The sequence below is a fragment of the Muscardinus avellanarius genome (assembly GCF_963383645.1).
Source record: "Muscardinus avellanarius genome assembly, chromosome: 14".
In the NCBI taxonomy this organism is placed as follows: Eukaryota; Metazoa; Chordata; class Mammalia; order Rodentia; family Gliridae; genus Muscardinus; species Muscardinus avellanarius.
The window spans coordinates 86,790,576-86,815,404 of record NC_137800.1 but is presented as its reverse complement, the minus strand read 5'-3'; the positions used below and the strand labels follow the sequence as shown (position 1 = coordinate 86,815,404).

General features: G+C 37.5%; 3 protein-coding genes across 3 annotated transcripts in view; 2 read left to right on the top strand and 1 right to left on the bottom strand.

The window, feature by feature from the left end:
- The window catches only part of LOC308273265 (uncharacterized protein), a gene marked incomplete at both ends in the record, with an annotated part of 28,337 nt that extends 23,984 nt beyond the window's left edge, over positions 1-4,353 (top strand). Inside the window, one exon of the mRNA XM_080710345.1 lies at positions 3,374-4,353. Within this exon, the coding sequence (XP_080566471.1) occupies positions 3,374-4,353 (980 nt within the window). The remainder of the gene's footprint in view (positions 1-3,373) is intronic.
- A 7,968-nt stretch (positions 4,354-12,321) lies between these two features.
- On the bottom strand, positions 12,322-13,256 carry LOC308272929 (olfactory receptor 2G3-like; the record flags this gene model as incomplete). Its single annotated transcript, XM_080709970.1, is given in 2 exon segments — positions 12,322-13,121; positions 13,124-13,256. Coding segments are annotated over 2 exon segments (933 nt in total).
- A 10,300-nt stretch (positions 13,257-23,556) lies between these two features.
- Positions 23,557-24,522, top strand: OR14J1 (olfactory receptor family 14 subfamily J member 1; the record flags this gene model as incomplete). Its single annotated transcript, XM_080709956.1, has 1 exon — positions 23,557-24,522. The coding sequence occupies one exon, from the start codon at positions 23,557-23,559 to the stop codon at positions 24,520-24,522; it is 966 nt and encodes a 321-aa protein (XP_080566082.1).
- Positions 24,523-24,829: the final 307 nt, after the last annotated feature.

The following is a 24,829-nucleotide window of genomic DNA, read 5'->3' as shown; positions in this document are numbered from 1 at the left end:
AAAGATAAGAAATGATGGGGTTTACAAAAGGAGAAACCTCAAGAAAATAATCAACTTGATTTTCCATATAAACTTATAGGCACCTGGAAATTTCTAGAATCATTCCTATATAATTTTGCCATGTAAGTTGTCCTACTAATTTTGGTGCTTCTACTTATTCTTCTTTGTATCACATATGATATTGTATAGCTTTTTTCTTTAATTTACAAAATAAATTAATATTCAGTTGTCATAAAAGTACTGTCACATTTATAGTAATTTTTCTTCTCACTATCTGGCTGGGAAAACAGAGTCACAGGTTGTGAAAATGACGTGTTCAAAGCCTAGTTGTTTAAGAAGTGAAATGAATGCATTTATTTTTAATTAGTTGTATCAACTTGAGAATTAGTGATAGAATCCTATGAATGTTTGAATTAAAGGTAAAATAAGGCATATTCAACTCTGCTTTTACCTCTTAGGTTTGGAAAAGTAAATTATATATCTGGGCTCAGTTGTGATGAAATATGAGTTAAATTGATTGAGGTTAAGGATGAAAATAAATAAGTTATCAGGATGCTAATGTGTCTAATATATCAGAACATCAAAGGAAAGAGCTTTATGGTTGCTGGTTTCAACTAAATCCAAATTAATAAGTATATAACCAATACCTATCATGGTTAAAATACGTTTTTACTTCTATACATCACAAACTGACTCATTAAAAGCATGTAATCAATATGGCTAGGAAAAGGACCAAGTAAAAAAATAAAATCTTTGCCGGGCATGGTGGCTCATGCTTGTAATCCCCGCACTTGGGAGGTGGAGACAGGAGGATCGCCCAGGTTTGAAGCCAGCCGTGCTGGCTTAAGAGACCCTGTTTCCAAATAAAAAGTATAAAATAGGTCTGGGAGGTAGAAGGGCTTCCAGGAACCCCAGTACCACAAAAAATAAAATAAAATAAAATAAAATCTTTCTCTTCTACTCTCTACATCTATTTCTGTCTTTCTATTTTACTCTCTTTGTCTATCTACATATATAACATATAATAAAGCTACATATATACATACAAGATGCATCATAAAGGAATTACAAATAAAATATTCTTAAGGATCATTAAAGAAGGGAGGCAGAAAATATTTAAGAACATTTTTGTACTTACAGTGACCCTTTCCGGGTGAATACCAACTATAGAGTTCTACATCAGCATAAATGCATAAAGTTGGAAAGGGGAAAGTTTGACTGGATCAGTGAGTATGCCTCCATGATTCACGTCATCATTACATGAGGTCTTGAGGCCAAGGATGTTTATTAATATAATATGCTTCAATACAAAGAGCCACTGAAGAATTCTAAACTGAGACATAAACAATCAAATCTGAACAGAGGAAAGACTGTTCTCTGGGCAACTGAGGATGCTTTGAAGATGAGAAAGCAATGTACGTGGGGACGCCAGTTTGAAAGGTCTAGGTCAGGGGACTTCATACCAGTTTTTATAAGTCTGATTTACTGACTTTATGGATACAGTTTTAATGAACAGATATGAGAGACCATGTTGAAGAACTGGTGCAGGTGATAAGTCAGATGGCACAAGGAATTACAAATAGAACAGTTACTTTGGGCACTAAAACAACTGTGATTTCCATAAACCAAATGAAGAAATTGAAATTGTGAGTGGGTGGTATTGAGGCCAGTACCACCCATTAAGTGTTTGGATTTAGTGATTTTGAAATTTAACTGTGAAGCAAGTACTTTTTCCTAATAGTTATCATTGTTACTCTTTCTCTCAACTCTGTCTAATTTCATGATGCAGATGGCACAAGCTTAGAAAATAGACCTAGTTAACTGAGGTCATTAAACTTTCCAATATAAGATCATGATAATATGGTTTGGGGTCAAATAAAAGGATTAGAAAACTAACCAAAGGATCCTGAACTGATTTCTTAGCAGCCACATCAGGTTTACTACCTGCAGCATATATCTGTTAGTTCTTTATTCCAATAGCATTATGACCTTTGCATGAATTCACAAAAATAAAATAAGTGCAATATGCTTGGAAACTCATAATCAGGTAAATAAATATTAGTTATTTAATTGTTAGAATATGACAAAAACTGGGGCTATGTTTATATTTTACATTATATTGCTTCATCTATATTCATTCTAAGAAGTAGATACTATTATTAATTTTACAGCATAATTATATTGAAAATTGAAGCAAAAACATTTAAATGATGTCTTCAAAGTTACAAAGTTAGTAAACAAAATGACTGGGGTTTGAAGGATAAGAAAGATAATGCCTTTTATGTCTTTATATGTGAAGGATAAGAAAGATAAAAATACAAAGCAAATTTAATAAAATATACAAGTCTCGCCAAATTTAAGGGTGGTAAAGAATAAAAATTTGGTTATTGGGTTATTTTTCAGAAATTATTATGATTTGAATCAAGGAAGAATAGAACTGAAACAATTTAGGTGGTAGAAATAGTACAATGAATAAATCATGAGAAAAAGGGAGAAAGAGAAGTGTTTAAACTTATATATATATGATGATGATAATCCTGAAGAATTAGAAATTCATATAAAGCCCCAAGTTTTAGGGATATAAACATTTTTAAATCTTTCTGGTTGTTTCTCCCAGAAATTGAAATGCCATCAATTTATTCAGGTGATTTTTAAGTAGTATGTTCTGTTCACAGCAAACAAATTTCTAAGTCTTGATTATCTCGTGTTACCTTGTTTGTTTTATTTTCTCCTTCTCTAGTTTAATTTTCCATATAGGACCAGAATTAAATCTTGGAAGAGGTAAAAGGGTCTCGACATGCTCCCCTTTCATCGTGCAGAAGTTGTGAGATGCTCCTGTCCTTGGCACTGTCTCTGACAGCGCAGGGTCAGTGTGACCAAGGTGATCCTTCCAGACGCCTTCACTGCTCTGACTGCGGATCCACCCACCTTCTTACTATTATCCTCTGTTGAACCTGTGTTGGGGAAGTTCTGTCTTTTCCCAATGTGTTTTAATCCATACTGTTATCACCACTAAATACTTAGGACATGTAGAGCTCACAGTGGTACTATTAAAACTTTTTAGAAGAGAAACTATCAAAGCCATATGGAGTGAGCGGTTTACCAGAAGACGCCCACTAAAAAAAAGCAACATTCCCCAACTGCATTAATGGTGCTTTATTTGATCTTTTCTCAGTCATCTTCCAATACTACATTGACAACGTTTATTCAACGTCTTATAATAATACGGATTTGGATGCAAATGGCATCGTTTTTGTCATGAGATAGAAATGGAATTAGAGCACAGTGGGAGTTCTATCGCAGCACCTCTGGCCTCTGATTCTTAATGGCTTTCTTTTACCATTGATACCCATCTCTAAACGTGGACAATCAGAGGTCTCCGCTGGAACTTCACCTATCAGTGCTAACATGTGGGTCAGCAATCAGAGTTCTCTAGATGACTTCATCTTATTGGGGTTTTCTGACCGTCCCTGGCTAGAGACACCACTCTTTGTCATTTTTCTGGTGGCTTATATCTTTGCCCTATTTGGAAACATCTCCATTATCCTGGTTTCCCGCTTGGATCCGCAGCTCGACAGTCCCATGTACTTTTTTGTCTCGAATTTATCCCTTCTGGACCTCTGCTACACTACCAGTACCGTCCCACAGATGCTAGTCAACCTTAGGGGGCCAGAAAAAACCATTAGCTATGGGGGTTGTGTTGCCCAGCTCTATATCTTTTTGGCCTTGGGTTCCACTGAATGTATACTTCTGGCCATCATGGCCTTCGACCGATATGCTGCCATATGCAAGCCCCTTCACTACCCAGTCATCATGAACCAGAGACGCTGCATCCACATGGCTGTTGGGACCTGGATCAGTGGCTTTGCCAACTCCCTCGTCCAGTCCACTCTCACAGTGATGACCCCAAGATGTGGGCAGAGAGTAATGGACCATTTCTTCTGTGAAGTCCCCGCCCTTTTGAAACTAGCCTGTACCGATACTCGTGTGAATGAAGCGGAGCTCAATGTTCTAGGGGCTTTGCTACTCCTGGTCCCGCTGACTCTCATCCTGGGCACTTACGTGTTCATCGCGCGGGCAGTGATGAAGATCCGCTCCGCTGAAAGTCGCTGGAAGGCTTTTAACACCTGTGCCTCCCATTTGCTCGTGGTGTCTCTGTTCTACTTTACAGCCATCAGCATGTACGTCCAGCCTCCCTCTAGCTACTCCCGGGACAGGGGTAAGATCATGGCGCTCTTCTACGGCATTGTCACGCCTACCCTCAACCCATTCATCTACACGCTGAGGAATAAGGATGTGAAGGCTGCTCTCAGAAGGGCACTGACCAAGGAGTTTTGGGTCAAGAGTAGATGACTTTTGAAAAGAAGACCTAAGAAGCAAAAATTTTACATGTTTGCCTTTAAAAGAAGATGATGGCCATGGAATCAGTGAGGGGACCATGTACCAAGTAGCACAAAGTTCACATGTGAAACTTGACCAAGAAGATATCAACATGTACTCATCTACTTATGAGAATAGCATAGCACCACCCTCATCTGTGGGGGATGCATTCCAAGAACCCAGGGAATTAGTGAAGCTCTGCATAGTACTGAACCCTGTAGTTTAATTGGGCTCATACCTTGGGGCCCCAAACGTTCATCATTTTAAGGTGCTGCAGCAAAACTCGCATGAATTTCCTTTTCCTTCTCAATTTCATGGAGAGAAGATTCATTCATCTTAAGATTTTTTTCCTCTCCTCATTAAGTAGAGACATTTCACCTTTTCATTTAAAGGAAGTACTTTCCAACTTCTCGTTGGCACATCTAAATTGTCTATATCACTACTCTTGCACTTGGGTGACATTAGCAAAATAAGTTACTTGAACACAAGCACTGCTCTCCCATGACAGTTGATCTGATAACTCAGCTGCTAAGTGGGGACTATATACAGTGTGGATGTACTGAACAAAGATACAATTCACATCACAGGACAGAATGGAACGGTATAAAATGTCAGCATGCTGCTCAGAATGATGCTCAATTTAAAATATATAAATTGTTTTGTTTTGTTCAGGATTTTTCCATTTAACAGTTTGGATAGCCATTGGCCATGGAAGAGTGAAACCATGAGTTAAAGAAGACTGGTGTATCTGCTTTACAAGACTGCCTTTTACCAAATCCATTTTTTCCCTACCCCTAAATACTGGTTAATCTAGTTTCAAAGAAGGAAATTGTAAAATATATAGGGAAAAATATTTTAAAACTTAGAAAATATATTTACCCTAATTTTAATTTGAATAATTAAATATTAATTGACTCTCAAACTAGAATGATCCCATCATTTTGAAAAACATGGCATTATTGTCCAGAATTAATTTTAATCAAAATTGACATTATTTAGTCATCTCTCAACATTTGATGTATAATTATTTCACCCTCAAAAGCACTTGGTGTGTATGTATATGGTGCTGAAAGTTGAAATCCATGAGCATTTTACCTCAGAGCTACACTCCCAGCTCAACTGTATTTTTATTTCAAAACAGTGTCTCACTAAGTTGCTGAAGCTGGCCTGGGACCTGCGATCCACCTGTCTCCGCCTCTTAAGTACTGAGACTACAGGCATGTGGCACCACAGCTGCCCATCAAAGGATCTTTTAAGATCCTAGAGGCAGGTGAAATCAAGAGACAATTATAGTAAAAATGTATAAGAAAAATGTGGAAAGTGAAATCCATTTTTTACATTCTGAGGTCATAATTTTAAATATAAATTATTTTGCCACAAATCTTAGTCGATCATATGCCTCCATATGCAACATACACAACATTTTGATATAACAGTGAGGCCATGACCAAAACAAAGAGAATTTACTCTGGTAGAAGAAAAAAAGAGAGATGCTTTAGATGATAAACAGTGGTTTAAAAAAGCACCTAAGGTAGAAACAGTTATAACTTAAGAAAACTATTACATGGGATTTACATGTTTAACAAGGCAATTTCTTTCACCATTGGCCTGGGTGAGCTAATCCTGTTTCAATGCAGTGCTAATGATAATATCATGATGAATTCAAAACTTACGTTAATTTTATTAGTTTTATTTTAAAAATTTATAAACCTTTCCTATAAACTCACAAATACATATTAGGCATAGCTGTGTAAACAAAATAAGGTGAGTTCAGCAAAAAGTCAACATCATTGCCTGTAATAAAAGTGAAATACACTTATAAATGTAATCCCATTGATAACTGATATACAAGCTGTGTGTCTTATAGATAACAAATAGCCATTTGTTATCTTCAGTTGTAATTACTTTGCCACCAAATATGTATACTACCACTTGCTTTAATTAAAAGATTCAAGTGTGTGTTGTGTGTGTGTGTGTGTGTGTGTGTGTGTGTGTGTGTGAGAGAGAGAGAGAGAGAGAGAGAGAGAGAGAGAGAGAGAGAGAGAGAGAGAAAATAGATAATAGTTGAAAGTACTTTTATTTCCCCCAAAGGACACTGAACTTAATACTTATAATTGTAGCTCTGGTTCCCATAAAAAAACCTATATAACAAAAATTAATTCTAAGTTCATATAGTTTAACATCATTTCCCTTTTGCTGGGGTTTTGAATTATGAGTAAGCACTCATTATGAATCAAAAATGCAATCTCTGAATCATAACACTTTCAGTACACATCTCTAAGCTTTCCTTACACAATTATACTTTCCAAAATGTAACATAGGTATAAATGCACCTAATTATTTTTACTTATTTCAGTTCTCTGTACTTATTTCAAGACAATGGATTGGAATCCTTTAATAAAATATGTATTAAGATCCTGATAAATATAAACAGTTTTTAGAAAAACTCAGTTTTTCTAAAAAAAACAGTTTTTAAAAAACCCTCAGTGTGTTTTATTGACTTATTTAATATGGAGGAATAAATGCACTGATGGTATGAGTTAAATTAAATTAGCATTTGACTGGGAATATGAATGATCTACCTGAATTCAACACTTCACCAAAAAATATAAAAATTTGGAAATGTAAATATTAAAGATAAGATCTATACAAAATGCGCACAAAATATCCTGTAAAAGATGCTCTAACAAACTGAGATTAGCACGTGCCGTGGGATAGTTCATACAAACTTCTGCTTGCGTGTGAACTCCCTACATACCAGCATGGTTTCTAGCCTTTTACCCATCAACATCATCATCTGCACCTGAGAAGTGCTTCTTTTCACAACACTGATTAACCCCAACCAACGAGCTGCTCTTTCCTCAAGTGAGTGCCTTTCACATAAGCCCTTCTCAGGCTCACATGTCTGCGTGTTTGTGCCCTGATCCTAAGTTCTGTGCTTTGGACATTATAAGTGGTATACAGTATCATTGAATCCAGAGATTCCTCTTTTCCCCCGTGGAACATTGAAACCCTTCCCTCTTCCCTCTTCTTTTTTCTAACAAGAACAGTGCACAGCTCTATTACTGCCAGCAAAGTACAATGAACATTTCTACTTTCTGTGGCTCCCATGGATGAGACAGATGAAGTTGAAATATTAAGACTTTTAGAACTATTTTTTATTGCTGTTGGCTATCAAGAGAAAGAATCCATTTCTTCAGTTCTACTATCTGGAAAAGGATCCTAAGTATTACAGTGTTTTAAATTACAGTGTTTCTCAGAGCACATGACTCATTCATACACAGGACTCATATCAACATGAAATCTAATACAAAATACATCCTAATATGTGTTAAAAATGTTTATGAAACTCTAAAACATTGTTGGTGGGATGGCAAATTAGTGCAACCACTTTGGAAAACAGTATGGAGAATCCTCAGAAGAATGGGAACAAATCTACCATTTGATCCAGCAATACCATTTCTGGGTATCTACCCAAAAGATAGGAAACCAAACTACCAAACTAATGCATGTGTATCTATGTTCATAGCTGCAAAATTCACCATAGCCAAAATATGGAACCAGCCAAGATGTCCATCAACAGATGAATGGATTACAAAACTGTGGGATATGTACACAATGGAATTTTACTCAGCCATTTAAAAAAAAACCTCAATTACATCATTTTCAGGGAAATGGATGAAAATGGAGGACATTATGCTAAGTGAGATTAGTCAGTCACAAAAAGTAAGAAATCAGATGCTTTCCCTAATATGTGAAAGCTAAGGAGAAATGGGTCATAGGAAGAACTCTAGATGAAAAAGGAAATCCTATAGAGAAGCAAACAAGGCAACCTAAAGGAGGAGAAAGGAGGGGGGAAGAGGAAAATCTCTAAAACACACAATGTACTTAAACATATCGAAGTCAACCACTAAGCCAAGCAAGGGAAGGAGGGATGGGGAGGGAATGGGGTGGGAATTGGGTAGGGGTTAAATCAGTGATGTGTATATGTATGTACACACAAGTTTTTTACCCCAAAATGATGTATGAATATAATGCACCAATAAAATTTTTTAAAAAATAATTAAACTTGATGTTGAATAACAGAAAAAAATTTACATTTAGGTCTTTTATTTATTTTGAGTTAATATTTTATATGGTGTTAGATAAGGGTTCAATTTTATTCTTTTTCATGTAATTGTTATTTTTCAACAATATTTAGTGAAAACATTATTACTTCCCTCACCAAATATTCTTGGAAACCTTGTCAAAAATCACTTGACCATATATGGAAGAATTTATTTCTAGGCTTTTTATTTTACTCCACTGGTTTATATATCCGGCTTTATAGAAGTGCTACACTGTTTTGATTATTTTAGCTTTATAAGGTTTGAAATCAGAAAATGTATGTCTTCTAGCTATGTTCTTTTCCAATATTGTTTTGGGTGTTTAGAGTTCATATTTCATGTTAGGATAGATTTTTTTTTAAAAAGGGAATGACTATTTATTTTTAGGATAGATTTTTTTTCTGAAGAATAAGTCTCAAGACATTTTTTAATAAAGATTACTTTAAGAAGTTAGAACTCTAAACAAATTAGTGCAACCACATTGGAAAACAGTATGGAGGATCCTCAGAAAAATGGGAACAAACTTACCATTTGATCCAGCAATACCACTTCTGGGTATCTACCCATAAGAAATGAAACCAAACTACCAAACTAATGCATGTGTATCTATGTTCATAGCTGCACAATTCACCATTGCCAAACTATGGAAACAGCCGAGATGTCCATCAACAGATGAATAGATTACAAAACTGTGGGATATGTACACAAAGGAATTAATTTAATATTAAAAAATAAAAGAAAATATGAAATAAAAGAAAAAATATTTATGAATTAATTTATTCTTTTAAATACTCCCCGTGTTGTGGAGCATTTGAGGATGCTAAACAAAACTGCTATATCTCTGCTGTTTATTGGATTTATTTAGAAATCTAGATAAAATTTAAATTAATTAAACATTGAAATTATTATTTCATATTTGAATAAACATGGATATATCAGCTTGCAGAAACTGCATGGATTTTTAAACCAAAACATGGGCCTAAAAGAATGATTTGCTGATGAAGGAAATAGTTTCATATATGGCGCTCAAGCTCTAGGGATACATGTTGACTCACATTCAACATTACAGACATGTCAGAGAAAAAAAAAGAGATTCAATCTTTAACAATTTAAAATTTTTACCTTTATAGAGGCAATATTTCTTCATGAATCCTGCCTGAGATTTTTAAAAGGTTATGTTAATACATTTTTCAAATATTTAATAAGCTATTACAGAGAAATATGCTCCACCAAAACTATAAAAATCTGGAAATGTAAATATTAAAGATATAAGACATAGAAGAAGTAGTTTAACAAAGTGTTTATCATGTTAGCCTGGCGTGGTGGCACATGCTTGTAATCCCTGCGCTTGGGAGGCTGAGACAGGAGGATCGCACGAGTTCAAAGCCAGCCTCAGCTACTTAGTGAGGCTTTCAGCAACTTAGCGAGACCCTGTTTCCAATAAAATATTTTTTAAAATGTCTGGGAGTATAGCTTGGAGGTAGAAAGCCTCTGGGTTCCACACCCAGTACCACCAAAGTGTTTAACGTGTTTAGCAAAGTGAAAATATTTTCTTTCTTTCTTTCTTTCTTTCTTTCTTTCTTTCTTTCTTTCTTTCTTTCTTTCTTTCTTTCTTTGGTGGTACTGGGGTTCCTGGAAACCCTTCTACCTCCAGGCTACACTCCCAGACCTATTTTATATTTTTTATTTGGAAACAGGGTCTCTTAAGCCAGCGAGGCTGGCTTCAAACCTGCGCGATCCTCCTGTCTCCGCCTCCCAAGCGCGGGGATTACAAGCGTGTGCCACCACGCTCAGCAAGTGAAAATATTTATATCAGACCATATTCTATTATGTTTACATGTTCCTCTATAGCACAGATTCCCTAAGCTGACAATACCAAAGACTTCACAGTTTCAGGGGTTTAGTCCATAGGACCATTTCTGAAGCATAAAGGTGGTGGCAGCAGGGTGCACCAGGGGACACCGCTCACACATCATGGAGGCTGAAAACCAGAGAGAGGGGTGAGAGTTTGTGTCACTTCATGGCAGCAGAGGAGAGAGAGCAAAAGAAAGCTGAAACAACCTGACCCAGAAGCACTGTCCCCAGCCACACCCCTAGGGACCCTCTGGAACAACCAGGTTTGCCTCCAACATGGCTGCCTTGTCCACCATGAGGTCTGGGGGACATTCAGCTTTTTAAAATTCTACACACAAGTGAATCCACATGGTATTGTCTTGCTCCATTTAATGCAGTGATCTCCAAAGGAGACCTTCATCTCTCACACTAATAAGTATGAACACAAACAGATAAGATCAATCAATTTGTTCAGATTCGAATAGTGTAAGTGGTAATGAAGTAGCTTTCCATTGTTGTATTGAGTGTTTTTATTAATACCCAATAAATAGGCTCTAAGCTAAACTCTGCCTGGCTGATCAGATTTACTTATTACAACCTCCAAGCCAATTAGAAGCTATTGTTCTCACTCTTGTAGAGCTGAGGCACTGTGACCTGACACAGCATGCTCACTGTTGTGTAACCAACCAAGGATGGGGAGCTGCAGGTTCAATCCAACCAGTCAGAAGAAGCCAGGCCTCCAGGAGGGATGCAGTGACCCTTTATTCCAGCTGTGGCAGCTTGAAATAGGAGGCCTGGGCCTCTAGTACCAGTGGTGGCCAGCTGAGTACGACAGTGCTCACCAGAGACTCCTGCATGGGGCTCCCACATATCTGCACGTCCTGTGTCTGCACATGCGCACACTGGACGGCCTCAGCCCAGTTTACATATCAAAGCAGAACAAAGACGGGGGCATGCAGGAGCACAGGGTTAGCGAAGGGGCAACGTTCAGAGTCAGCAAAGGGGACAGGGTGCCAGGCAACATGGAGTGTCCAAGGACATGCTGAGTTCTTTTTCGTATCGCAGTGGCATTTAGCAGAGGAAGGAGAGGGAGCCTGACTCACACCGAGTTCTGACTGTCTCCACACTCGTGTGCTTAGGTGCTTCCCTAGTTGATTAGCTTGACAGAGCTGGGCTCTGAACCCCGGCTCTAAGTCAGTGTCTGGATTCCAAAGTTAAAATCGGTACTAAATTGCAAATCGGTGCTAATACAAGAAGGTCTGAAGAAATATTTTGATTCACTTTAGTGTTTCCAGTAAGTTAAAAATTAAAGGCAAGGAGCCAGGCGTGGTTGTGCACACTTGTAATCCCCGGGCTTGGGAGGCGGAGACTGGAGGATCAAGCTGGTTCGGCTTGAGACTCTGTTTCCCAAAATTAAAGCATAAAATAGGTCTGGGAGTGTAGCCCGGAGGTAGAAGGGCTTCCAGGAACCCCAGTACTACCAAAAAATAAAAATTAAAAAGGAAAGAAAGAAAGAAAGAAAGAAAGAAAGAAAGAAAGAAAGAAAGAAAGAAAGAAAGAAGAAAAAGAAAAAATATTAAAGGCAAGGCAATGTAAAATACAAAACAAACACAAGTAAGTCAATGAAATGCAGGATTTGGAAGATGGAGGTTGAGTGTGAAAACCTGGAGATTCTGTACATTATCCTATTATTATTATTATTATTATTATTATTATTATTATTATTATTATTGCAGTACTGGGGATGGAACCCAGAGGCATTCTACCTCCAAGCTACACCCCCAGCCCTATATTTTATTCTTTATTTTGAAACAGAGTCTCACTGAATTGCAAAGGGCCTCATTAGGAAGCCGAGACTGGCTGCAAACCACAGTCTGGTCTCAGCCTCCCAAATGCTGGGATTAGAAGCATGGGCCACCACACCCCACTCTCATTATTTAATATTATGTCTCTTTAGTAAGTGTTGGGCCTAGACAGTTCCTTTGTCTTGACCTTTCTTTTGTTAGGATTTCTGACCTCTGCTCAGCAGTCTCCTGAGAGCTCCTTTCACGTCCTTGTTCCTCAGAGTGTAGATGAGGGGGTTGAGGGTGGGAGTCACGACAGTGTAAAAGAGCGTGAGGAACATGCCCCGGCTATGACCAAAGGATCGCTGTGGTTGAATGTATATGACTGAGCTGGTCCCAAAAAAGAGGGACACCACGAGTAGATGGGAACCACAGGTCCCTAGGGCCTTGCGCCAAGCCTGGGCTGACTTGATTTTTATTACAGCATGTGCAATGAATGCGTACGAGACCAATATCAGTGCCATAGGAAGGAGGAGGAGAACCAACGTAGCCACGAAAAGCTGGACTTCATTTGCGTGGATGTCAACACACGCCAACTTGATCACGGCGGGCACCTCGCACAGGAAGTGATGGAGGAGGCGGTGCCCACACCGAGGAAGCCGAAGGGCGATGGTGCCTTGGATGAGAGTGTTCCCTACGCCACTTAGCCAGGCTATTCCTGCCAAGGCCTTGCAAAATGATGGGCGCATGACAGTAGCGTAGTTGAGAGGTCTGCAGACAGCGACATAGCGGTCAAATGCCATGATAGTAAGGAGAACGCACTCAGTGGAACCGAGGGAGAGGGACACGTAGAGCTGTATGGCGCAGCCCGTGGATGTGATGGTCTTGGCTGGTCCCTTCAGGTTCCACAGCAGCTGGGGCACGACGCTGGTGGTGAAGCCGAGGTCAAGAAAGGAGAGATTGGTGAGGAAGAAATACATAGGGGTGCGGAGCTTGGGGTCCAGGCAGGAGACCAGGAGATGGCTGTGTTTCCCATAAGGGTCAAAAGATAGGATATCAACACTACCACAAAAAGGGTGATTTCCAACTGGGGCTGGTCTGAGAATCCAAACAAAATGAAATCTCCTCTCAACGTTTCATTGTTCTGTTCCATAAATCTTCTAAGGTAAAAGTAAAAAAAAAAACACTATTGGGAATTGGGTCTAGGAAACTATATCATTGTTACTATTACCTACAACATTTGAAATAAACTTTTAGATGAGGTTTTAACTAGTGAAGTTACACAGAGAAGAAAATGTGTAATTACTAAAAGGTATTCTTAAATACAAGGGAATTATTTTGTGTCATTTTTTTGTCTCAGTAAAAATTTGGCATATCCTCCTTTTTCTTAATGTGACTCTCCCCCAAACACACACAGTTGTTGATTTTAAGTATCTATTTTAAAAAATTCCCAGTTCGAGTGGCTATAAGATTTTATAGGGAAAAGTGGGAGAGAAGAAATATATAAATGCTGAGGCTAACTTAAGTGTCTGTCATTGAATGGATTTTGAGTGACCATGTCCACACTAATAGAAATTGTAACGCAAAAATACTGTTTAACAATGTGGTCATTTGGTCAAGAAAATAAATAGAATACATTTTGTGTCTCACAGAGAAAGTGGGTTATGATGATGTCCCTTACATCAAATTATCTGATCAGAGTGATACAGGGTTGGACTCAGTGAGTCTCAGTGTGGGAGAGAGCCCAGTAATGATACCCTTTCCTTAACAATACACTCAGGAGTATCCACACAGAACCTTTTTATCTCTTAAAGTGATGGGAAAAAGCACATTTATGATACATGCATACAACAGCACACAGGCACACAGGCTCAGAGTGCAAGCATTTGTTGAGACAGATAACCATGCCATGTTTTTTATAAAAAAAAAAACAAGCGGAAAACTAACTGATATCCATTCATGTAAAGATAACGCATTGGATTTGATGAATCCAATACCTTTACAATATCATGTAAATCTTTACAATATCATGTAAAGATAAGGTATTGGATTTGATGAATAAGGAAAAATACCTCCCTATCAACTCATTTGGCATTTTTCTGTATAATAACAAACAGTTTGGATTCTATGTCACCGTGTCATTCACTTATGTTTTATGATGTCATCATCTGTGTCCTCCAATTTGTGCTCTCGTGATAGCATTTTTATAATCATTTACTTTCAGAAATAATGAAGGATTATAAAATTATGTCAGAAATAGGAGAAATAAAGCTTAAAATTTTAAATGCTAGAGCCAAATGTTTATATGTGTATAGCTAATAAAGAATTCTACTCAGGAAGCCTAAATATTATGATAGATAGATTCCCGCGTTCTTCATATTACTGATGCTGCTAACATAAAGTGCGATTTTATGTTAAATAATTTATCTCAGAGTGGCGTGTTTTCATTTCAGTCACAAAGGTATTTCAGTTGTTTCAAAATTTGTACCAAATTTCAAAGTAACATAATTTTATAGAATTTTAGCCTTAGAAAAAACGTTAGAAATAAAATTTTAATTTGTTACCTTTTGCAAAAGTGTAAATACAAAATTATGTATTATTCATGTAATATGCTTACTGAAATTCTAACAGGTATTAATGATATTAAATTCATAAGATAGATTATTTATTTCAATTATTGAGTTTATATTTTTTGTGTGTATCTTAATCTCTCACATTATTTGCTGTAATATTATTTACAGTTTTATTAAGGTATAATTGATACAATAAATAAAAATTGAACATACACATCATGTATGGCATATGTTTGATATGTGTATATACTGTAAAATGAGTGCCACAGAACAGGTAAATAACTCTACATAGAAAAATACCATTTGTGTAGGTGCTTTTGAATCTACTAAAATAAGAATCATCAAATTATTTCTCTCATATCTTATTATAATACTCTAAAATATATATATTTTTTGTGGTACTGGGGATTGAACCCAGAGGCTTTCTACCTCCAGGCTATATTCCCATACCCATTCTGTATTTTATTTTATTTGGAAACAGGGTCTCACTAAGTTGCTGAGAGCCTCACTAAGTAGCTGAGGCTGGCTTCGAACCTTTGCGATTCTCCTGTCTCAGCCTCCCAAGCGCGGGGATTACAAGCGTGTGCAACCATGCCCGGCTTACTCTAAAATATTTTTAAACATTTGGACTATAAGAAATATTTAAGGAGATTTCTCCACTTCTACCCATGACTTACTTTATTTTCTCTTCTGCTTACGTTGAAGAATAACTGCACTCTTCCGAGAACCAGCTCACACCTCAAAGGCGAGAAGTTCGGGCTTTTGTCTTCTCCACAGTTTAAGTCTGACTGGTGGCTTGAAGGGAATCACCATATAGGATCTAAAAAAAAGATGATCAGAAATAATTGTGTGTATATATGCACATGTACGTGCACACTGAGGCCTATTTAATTTAAAAACAGAATTGTAAGAGATACCTTTTCATATATTTTATACTTTTATTGGTGCATTTTAACCATACATCAAAGTGTGGTCCTAATGACACAAACATACATGCACGCAGCACTGGTGAGTTTCCCTCTGGATCCCACTCCTCTCCTTCTACCCTCACGCCTCCTAGTGAGGATGGTGGCGTGTGTTCATAGATGGCCGTGGCATTATTTGAACTCTTTCCTTCCTCCTTTCTTTTTTCCTCCTCACTTCCCTCCCCCATCCCCTTCCACTTTTCTTCTGGTCTCTCTCCTCATTTTTCTGAAGTCTCTTTCATTCCTCATTTTTTCTGAAGCTTCTACACATAAGAGAAACCACATGACTTTTGACTTTCTGAGACTGGCTGATAACACGTAGAAGAGTATTCTCTAGTCTCATCCATTTTCCTGCAATGACTCAACTTTGTTCTTCTCTATGGATGAGTAGAATTCCACTGAGTGTATCTGCTACCACATTTTCTTTGCCCATTCATCTGCCCATGAGCATCTGCGTTGGTTTTGTAATCGGCTCTTTTGAATTGTGCTGTTATAAACATGGATATGCATGCATCTAAAGTATAACACAGGCTGTCAAGTGCTATTTGGGAAAGGAAGACGAATCTAAAGAAAAATCGCTTTTCTTTGGGCAAAAAGGCAAAATATTTTCTTCCCCCTAAGCACTTTTTGATTCTTCTTGTGCTATGAACAGATTTTGTTTTTAATGAAGATGTGGAGGCCAGACCTCCAAAAGGACTCCTGAAGGAGACCGATGGGAAGGACCGTGGCTCAAGGACTCACGGAGCCTGTGCTAAGTAGTGGGACTGAGGCAGCTCAAGAGATAAAGATGTGCCTGACGGCATTAAGACGGGTTACTTACATCTTCTAGGTCCCCCTTCGTTCCTTTTTACATTTAGCGCCAGGTAGAGAACTTTATCATATCAGCGTTTCTCTCCTGGAGTGAACACCGTGCCCAATACCTATCAGCTCTGGGAAAGTAAATATTTCTTAAGGAGTTGTCCTTAAAGAAGACCAGAGAAGAATAAGTTTAAGATATAGATTCTCTCAATACCTTGGGGATCTGTGTTTCCAAATTGCTGATTGTTATAGAGCTGATTAGTGTCCAGAACTTTATTTTCTCAAGGGAGAAACATAAAAAAGGCCTTTCTTTTTTCTTCTTTCTCCATTTTATTTTATTTTATTTTGGTGGTACTGAAGATTGAACTCAGGGGCATTCTACCTCTGAGCTCCACCTTCAGCACTATTTGAAACAGGATCTCACTAGGTGCTGAGAGCTTCCCTACATCACTGAAACTGGCTTCAAATCTACAACCCTCCTCTCTCAGTCTCCCAAGTACTGGGCTTCTAACCTACAGTCCTCCTATGTCAGCAAACAAGTACTGGGATTATAGGCGTGGGCTTCCACACCTGGCTAAGGGATATCTTGGTTATTTCTATCAGTCAGTATAATAACTTCCTGCCCATCCTCAGATGTCTCAGTAGTATGTTATTGGAAAATAATTTTAAGAAGCAACACTTTTGCTGTTGAAAATTAGCCACATAATTGGGTAAATGTATCTCTCATAACTACTTACTTTCACTAACAAGTATAAACATTTTTCAGTGTCAATAAATTTTAACGATAATACCAGTGCTTCAATAATGCTTTTATTAGTAGGGCATACCAAATTATTTGAAGAAATTTCACATTTTTAGTCATTAGATATATTTATATATTTTATTATACATTATAAACTATAATGAAATATTTTTGAATAAAATATGTGTTTTATAATGATATATATATATATATAGATATGATTACATATTTATTCCTCCATAAGACCTCCCAAATCTCAGGAAATTAAATAGGAATTAATACATGGGATGGAAAAAATTGAAAAGCTTCTGTGAAGCAAAGGAAGACATCAAAAGTCTAAAGAGAAAGCCTGCATGATGGGAGAAGATTTCTGCCATCTATTCCTCAGATAGAGGACCAATAACCTAAAATTTTAACACTAAAATACAAATAACCTAATAAGATACAAATAACCTAAAAATTTAACACTGAAAAAACAACTCAATGAGAAAGGGCAATTGAGCTGAATAGACACTGCTCAAAAGAAGAAATACAAATGGCCAACAAAACCATTAGAAAAGTGTAACATCATTAGAAATCAGGGAAATGCAAGTCAAAACTACGCTGAGATCGCATCTAACTCTGGTTAGAATGGCAGTCATCAAGGATACAAATGATAACACATGCCTGCAAGAATGTGAGGAAAGGAACTCTTTTTGAAAATATAATTTTGTTGATGCAGTGTGATTATACATCGCAAGAAGGTTCAGAGTGACAGAAATATACATGCACAAGCAGTTGGTGATTTCCCCTCTCTTTCCTTGTTCATCTTATTAAGATTGGCACTGATAACCTCATATATGTACACAGTATCATTTCATCTGCTTCTTTAACCAAGTCTCCTCCCTCCCCACTTCTCTCCTAAATTCTTTCCCACTAGTCCACTGGTTTTATCCTTATTTATATGAAGCCCTTTTTTTTTCTCAATTTCCCTCTGGCCTCCACATAAGAGAGAAAACATCTGACCCTTAATTTTCTGATCCTGGTTTATCTCACTTAGCACAATATTCTCTGGTTCCATTCATTTTCCTGCAAGTGACATAATTTTGTTGTTCTTTATGATGGAATAAAATTCCATTGTGCATATATAGAGAGTCAACTCCAGATGAATAAAAGAAACACCTAGAAATTAGAACGGAGCCTTTGCAATTCCTAGAAGAGGGCATAGAATCAACGCTCCAACATATAGGCACTGATGGAGACTTTCTAAAGAAAGAAAGAGTAACTCTTATACACTCTTGGTGTGATTGTGAATTAATAAAACCACTAAGGAGATCAGTATGGATATTCCTCAAAAGACTAAAAAGGAGCCACCACATGACCCAGCTATAGTAATCATCAATATCTTTAAAAAATTAAAATCAGAATGCTATAGTGATACATAAATTCCATGGTTATAGCAGTACAATTAATTCACAATGGTCACATTGGAACCAAACAGCAACAGATAAATGGACAAAGAAAAGGTGGTATACACACACAGTGAAATTTTTTTTCTTTTGAAAAATTAAATTCTTTTAAAATTAATTAATTAATTAATTTTCTTAGTAAATGGCATAGATTTAAACTGTACTTGGTGCCCTCTCCCCTTTACCCTGTTTTACTTTCCCTCCTCCCACCAATGAATGACCAGGGTAACCATGCTATATTCAATCTTTTACACATATTCGATGTAGACCCTCATTAATCAAGTTCAGGCTTCTTCCTAAACTACACTACAGAGCAATAGAAGTAAAAAAAACAGCATGGTACTGGCACAATAACAGGTATACTGACCAGTGGAACAAAATAGAAGATGCAGAAACAAATCCACACACCTTTAGTAAATTAATCTTTGACAAAGGGGCCAAACTCATAACCTGGAGAAAAGACAGCCTTTTCAACAAATGGTGCTGGGAGAACTGGCTATCCATTTGTAGAAAGATGGAACTAAATCCTTACCTCTCACCATGCACAGGAATCAACTCGAGATGGATTAAAGATGTAGAAATTAGACCAGAGACTGTGAAGTTATTAGAGGAAGGCACAGGCTCAACACTACAACATACTGTCACAGGCAGTAACTTTCTCAACAAAACCTCCAAAGCTCAGGAAATTAAAGAAAGAATTAACAAGTGGGATGGCATCAAACTAAAAAGTTTCTTCTCATCAAAGGAAACCATCAAGAACCTAAAGAGGAAGCCTACAGAATGGGAGATCTTTACCAGCCACTATTTTGATAGGGGGCTAATATCCAGAATATACAAAGAGCTCAAAAGACTCTACCCTAGCAAAACAAACAACCCAATCAAGAAATGGGCAAATGAACTGAATAGACACTTCACAAAAGAAGAGATATAAAGGGCCAATAGATACATGAAAAGATGTTCTACATCACTGGCCATCAGGGAGATGCAAATCAAAACTACACTGAGATTCCATCTAACACCAGTCAGAGTGGCAAGCATAAAGAAATCAAATAACAACAAATGCTGAGGAGGATGTGGGGAAAGAGGAACGCTTTTACACTGTTGGTGGGAGTGCAAACTAGTTCAGCCACTATGGAGATCTGTGTGGAGATTCCTAAGAAAGGTGGGAATAGATCCACCATATGATCCAGCTCTACCACTCCTGGGCATCTTTCCAAAGGGGTTGAATTCAGAGAACTACAGCAACATATGCATACCCATGTTCATAGCAGCACAATTCATAATAGCCAAAATATGGAACCAACCCAGGTCCCCAACAACAGATGACTGGATTGCAAAATTATGGGAAATACACACAATGGAATTCTATTCAGCTATAAAGAAGAACAAGATCATGTCATTTGCAAGAAGATGGAAAGTCCTGGAGAGCATTATGTTAAGTGAGATCAGCCAAGCACAGAAGGAGAAGGGACATGTTTCCTCTAATATGCCCAAACTAGGGATCAGAGGGGATACCAGAGGGACTGCAGATAATGGAGGGGAAATCCCAGCAAAGTTTGAATGGAAAGATAGGAGAGGAAGAAGCCTGAACTTGATTAATGAGGGTCTCCATCCGAATATGTGTAAAAGTATGAATATGGTATGGTTACCCTGGACAAGCATTGGTGGGAGGTGGGGAGGGAAAACCTGGATGGGGGAGAGAGGTCACCAAGTATAAATGTATACCATTTATTTTCAATAAAAAACTTGTATTAAAAAAACAAAGGTGATAATTAACTACTTTCCTCTGCAGTAATCCCTTAAGGGAGAGTCCATAAGGCCCTATGCTTTGGACTTATAATGTTTACCTGAAACACCAACCTGGCTGAATGGGTTGTTCCCTAGTACTTGGGGAGCACTAGCTTTATTTCAAGTACCATGGGCTTGCTGGGAAGTTAAAATGTCTCTGGATTTATGCTGCCTATTTATACTTATATAAAAACATTTCAGTATTTTCCTTACATGAAAATTTTATAGTTATATTTTGGAACAAAGATTTTTAGTCTCAAGGATCAACTGAGATTTGTCCTAAGATCAACACTGGTGAGTGAAACCTTTTCAAATTTATCTGGCATCTAAGTAGCACCTGCTAAAGAACCCGTGCTAATTCAGTCATCATAAATATAACTCCAAATAAGGTATATAATATCCCCAAACTAGGAATAGTTTCAATAGGCTGAGAAATATATGCAAATAAATTAGTGTAATAAAGTTAAATAAGTCATAAGGAATCTCAATAGATGCAATCTGGGCTCCAAAGATTGATCAATTCTACTTGGGTGACAGTTAAACTCGGGAGAAATTTAAATGCATAGAATCAATGTAACTGTGTTTAAAGATAATGAAGAATTTGCCAAATGATAATGGAGTATAATGAAAGGAATTACAGGTTAAAAAAAAAGTGCATGATTAAAATAGAAAACAGCCAGTCTCAGAAGGTCAAGGGTTGTATGTTTTCTCTAATGTGGAAGGTAGAATGAAAATCTGAAACATAAGGGACTTTAAATAATGTGGAGAGACACCCACAGAGTAGTAGAAGAGCCTGGGGAGGGGTTTAGCAAGGGAGGGAAGACTGAAGAAGAAAACAGTTCAAATAATATTACGGCAATAGGTGAAGGTATTACAACCAATTTTACTAAAATGTTCAGGGAGAAAGGGGAAGGGAACAGGAAGGATATGGAGGGAAATAACCGTATTCATGTATGTTTTTATCACATTTTCACTCATTTTAATAACACAATCACATCACTATAATGTGATTGGTTCATTGAAAGTAATTCAGTAATTAAGCATTATTAAACATGGGTTTAGAATGGATTGGAGAAACCACATGAAAGCCATAATGTGCCCGCTGGACAGGCAGTCGGAGAACATACCGTAGAATATATTTAAGTTCTTTATGCATCACCTGATAATGAAGTCAAAAGAGAGTTAAAAATAAAGTTAAGAATGTTACAGAGCCAGATGTGGTGGCGCACGCTTGTAATCCCTGCTTGGGAGGCAGAGACAGGAGGATCACGCAGGTTCAAAGCCAGCTGCACTGGCTTAAGAGACCCTGTTTCCAAATAAAAATATAAAATAGGTCTGGGAGTGTAGCCCGGAGGTATAAGGGTTTCCAGGAACCCCAGTATCACCAAAAAAAAAAAAAAAGAATGTTACAAAATGTGTTTGGCATCATTGGCCTTTCTAGCAATAGCACAAAAGTTTGAACTGAAGTTACACAAAACTGAAGACTAAAATAATGACAAAAACAATGAAGGCGTGATCTAGGCTATTAGTTCAACAAGAATTAATCATTACAGGGCATAATAAGCAGATAAAAGTTGGATGTTCCATAGGACGTGCAGATGAAAGAGAAGTGGTGCCTTCTTTGAAATAGATGAGTGACAGGGAGATATCTGGGAGAAGAGATGTGTCATGATGGTGAAGACCCAGTTGGAGGAAGTCGCATGCTATCCATGAAGTTAGAGCTGAGGATTTGCAACTCAGAAGACTGCTTTAAATTCCCCCAGTGCAGGAAAAATGTACGAATGTGAAGAAAGGTGGCTAATCTAAAATAATGTTGAGGTGGTACTAAAAGAATGTTGTTAGGTGACAACATTTCTGATCCTCCAGGCTCAGAAAGCAAATAGTTGAATGTTTTCTATCATATGTGAAGCTAGAGAGAAATTGGGTAACAAAAGAGACCTCAGATAAAGGAGTAGAGAATCCAGTGGCGAGATGAAAGGAGTTTAGTTGTGGGAGGAGGGGAGATAGAGATGTAATGAAGGTAACAATTTAATGCTATTTACATATATGAAGTTATCAGTAACCAGTCTTATTCCACTTATTGAGAAGTACAGGGAAGGGGAGGGAGTAGTGTAGCATCCGAAAGGAAACACACATGTATGTCTATCCTATTCCTCATTATGATGTATAATTACAATACAATGTACCAATAAAAGTAGGTAGAATGTTTCTGGGTTCAATCCCCAGCACCACTAAAAGAAAAAGAAAAAAAGGTATCCAACCTCGAGTCTTCCTAAATTAGAGTGTTGAAAGGTGTTCTCTGAAGACAAGGGATTGTCTGTCAGTTGCAAGATCTCTCAAGTCCCAAAGCTCAGGATTCAATGCCTGGTATACAGCTTCATGTCACAACTGTTTAAACTTAGATTTATTTTATTTTAATTGACATAATTACATATATACTCATGGAGTAAAGTGTGATGCTACAATTTTGAAACTCATGTCATTCTTCAAGATTGCTCTGGGAAGTCCATTCCAACCAATTCCTAATCTTTTAAATGTTTTAAAAATACTAAGTATCTTTCAAAGGCAAGAAATATGACTATTCCCTGAAACTACATCTCTACTACCTTTTCCTCTGAATCCATTTATGAGGTTATATCAATAATCTCATTTTGTGGTTAACAAAGGAAACTTGAGTACATCATTGTAATACCAGGGTATCAAATTACAACGGTACTAGGGAACTAGAGTACCATCTTATACTGAGTATAAGATGAAATGATACTAGTACACCAGTATCATTTTCACTGACTTTATTGAAGGGGAAGTCATTTCCATAATTTTTCCAACTTTGACAATTCATGCAAATCTCTGTCCCAGAAAATTCTCATGATTTCTTGATCTCATTTAGAGTTTTTCTATTTCTGAATAATTGATAAAAAAAATTCCAAATTGAATATTAAGTAATTCCAATGACCATAAATTCATCTTGATCTCAAAAGCACCAGGCTTTGTGATTTGTGACACATAGCTATATTGAAATTTGTGACATATAGGTATATTTAAATTTGTGACATATAGGTATATTAAACATCATGCATTCTTTTCCCACTCTCCTTTGGCTTCCTAAACAGTTAAGCTTGGAATCTTCAGAGTGGCCATGATCAACTTGACCTCAAAGAGTGGATTCCTCCTCATGGGTTTTTTTGATGACCATAAGCTTCAGATTTTACATGCACTGCTCTTTTTGGTGACATACTTGCTGGCCTTAGCAGGCAACCTTCTCATTATCACCATCATTACCTTGGACCATCGTCTGCATTCTCCCATGTATTACTTCTTGAAGCACCTTTCTCTCCTGGATCTCTGCTTCATCTCTGTCACAGTGCCCCAGTCCATTGCAAACTCACTTATGGACAATGGTTACATCTCCCTCGGTCAGTGTATTCTTCAGGTTTTCTTCTTCATAGCTCTGGCCTCATCAGAAGTAGCCATCCTCACAGTGATGTCCTATGACCGGTATGTAGCCATCTGTCAACCACTGCATTATGAGACCATTATGAACTCCAGTGCCTGTAGGGATGCAGTAGTAGCTGTGTGGGTTGCAGGGGGGCTCTCGGGGCTCATGCACACAGCTGTTAATTTCTCCATTCCTCTCTGCGGGGACAGAGTTATTCAGCAGTTTTTCTGTGATGTTCCTCAGATGCTAAAACTAGCTTGTTCTTATGAATTCCTTAATGAGATTGCCGTCGCTGCATTCACGACCTCAATAGCATTTGTCTGTTTGATTTCCATCGGCCTCTCCTATGTTCGCATCTTCTCGACGGTGCTGAGAATCCCATCAGCTGAAGGTCGGACCAAGGTCTTCTCCACCTGCCTACCACACCTATTTGTAGTCACCTTCTTCCTCTCGGCTGCAGGCTTTGAGTTTCTAAGACCCCCTTCAAACTCCCCATCAGCCGTGGACCTCATGGTCTCCATATTCTACACTGTGATACCTCCAACACTCAATCCAATCATCTACAGCTTGCGCAACGAAGCCATAAAGGCAGCTCTGAGAAAGGTGCTGTCAAAAGAAGAATTTGCTCATAGAAAGATGTATTTAAAAGCCATATTTAAACTTTAAATCAAATGGCAAATTGTTATTATGTTTCAGACTGGAAGAAGAAATTTTTAATTTCTTCCCAGAACTCCCATCTAACTTTTCTAGTCTTTATGTTTGCAAGTCTGGAAAATGTAAAACATTTGCATCCAAGGACATTGGCCTTCTTTCCTTTAATTCAAGAGTTATTTTAAGGTAGCTTTTAGGAAACCCTTTGAGAGAAAAAAGAAAAGATAATTAGCCTGTGGCATGGCCAGTATAATTAAAAATTGGTTTTAACAAACATACAAGATTTCAATAAAATATACCAACTTTATTTATACCATATCAT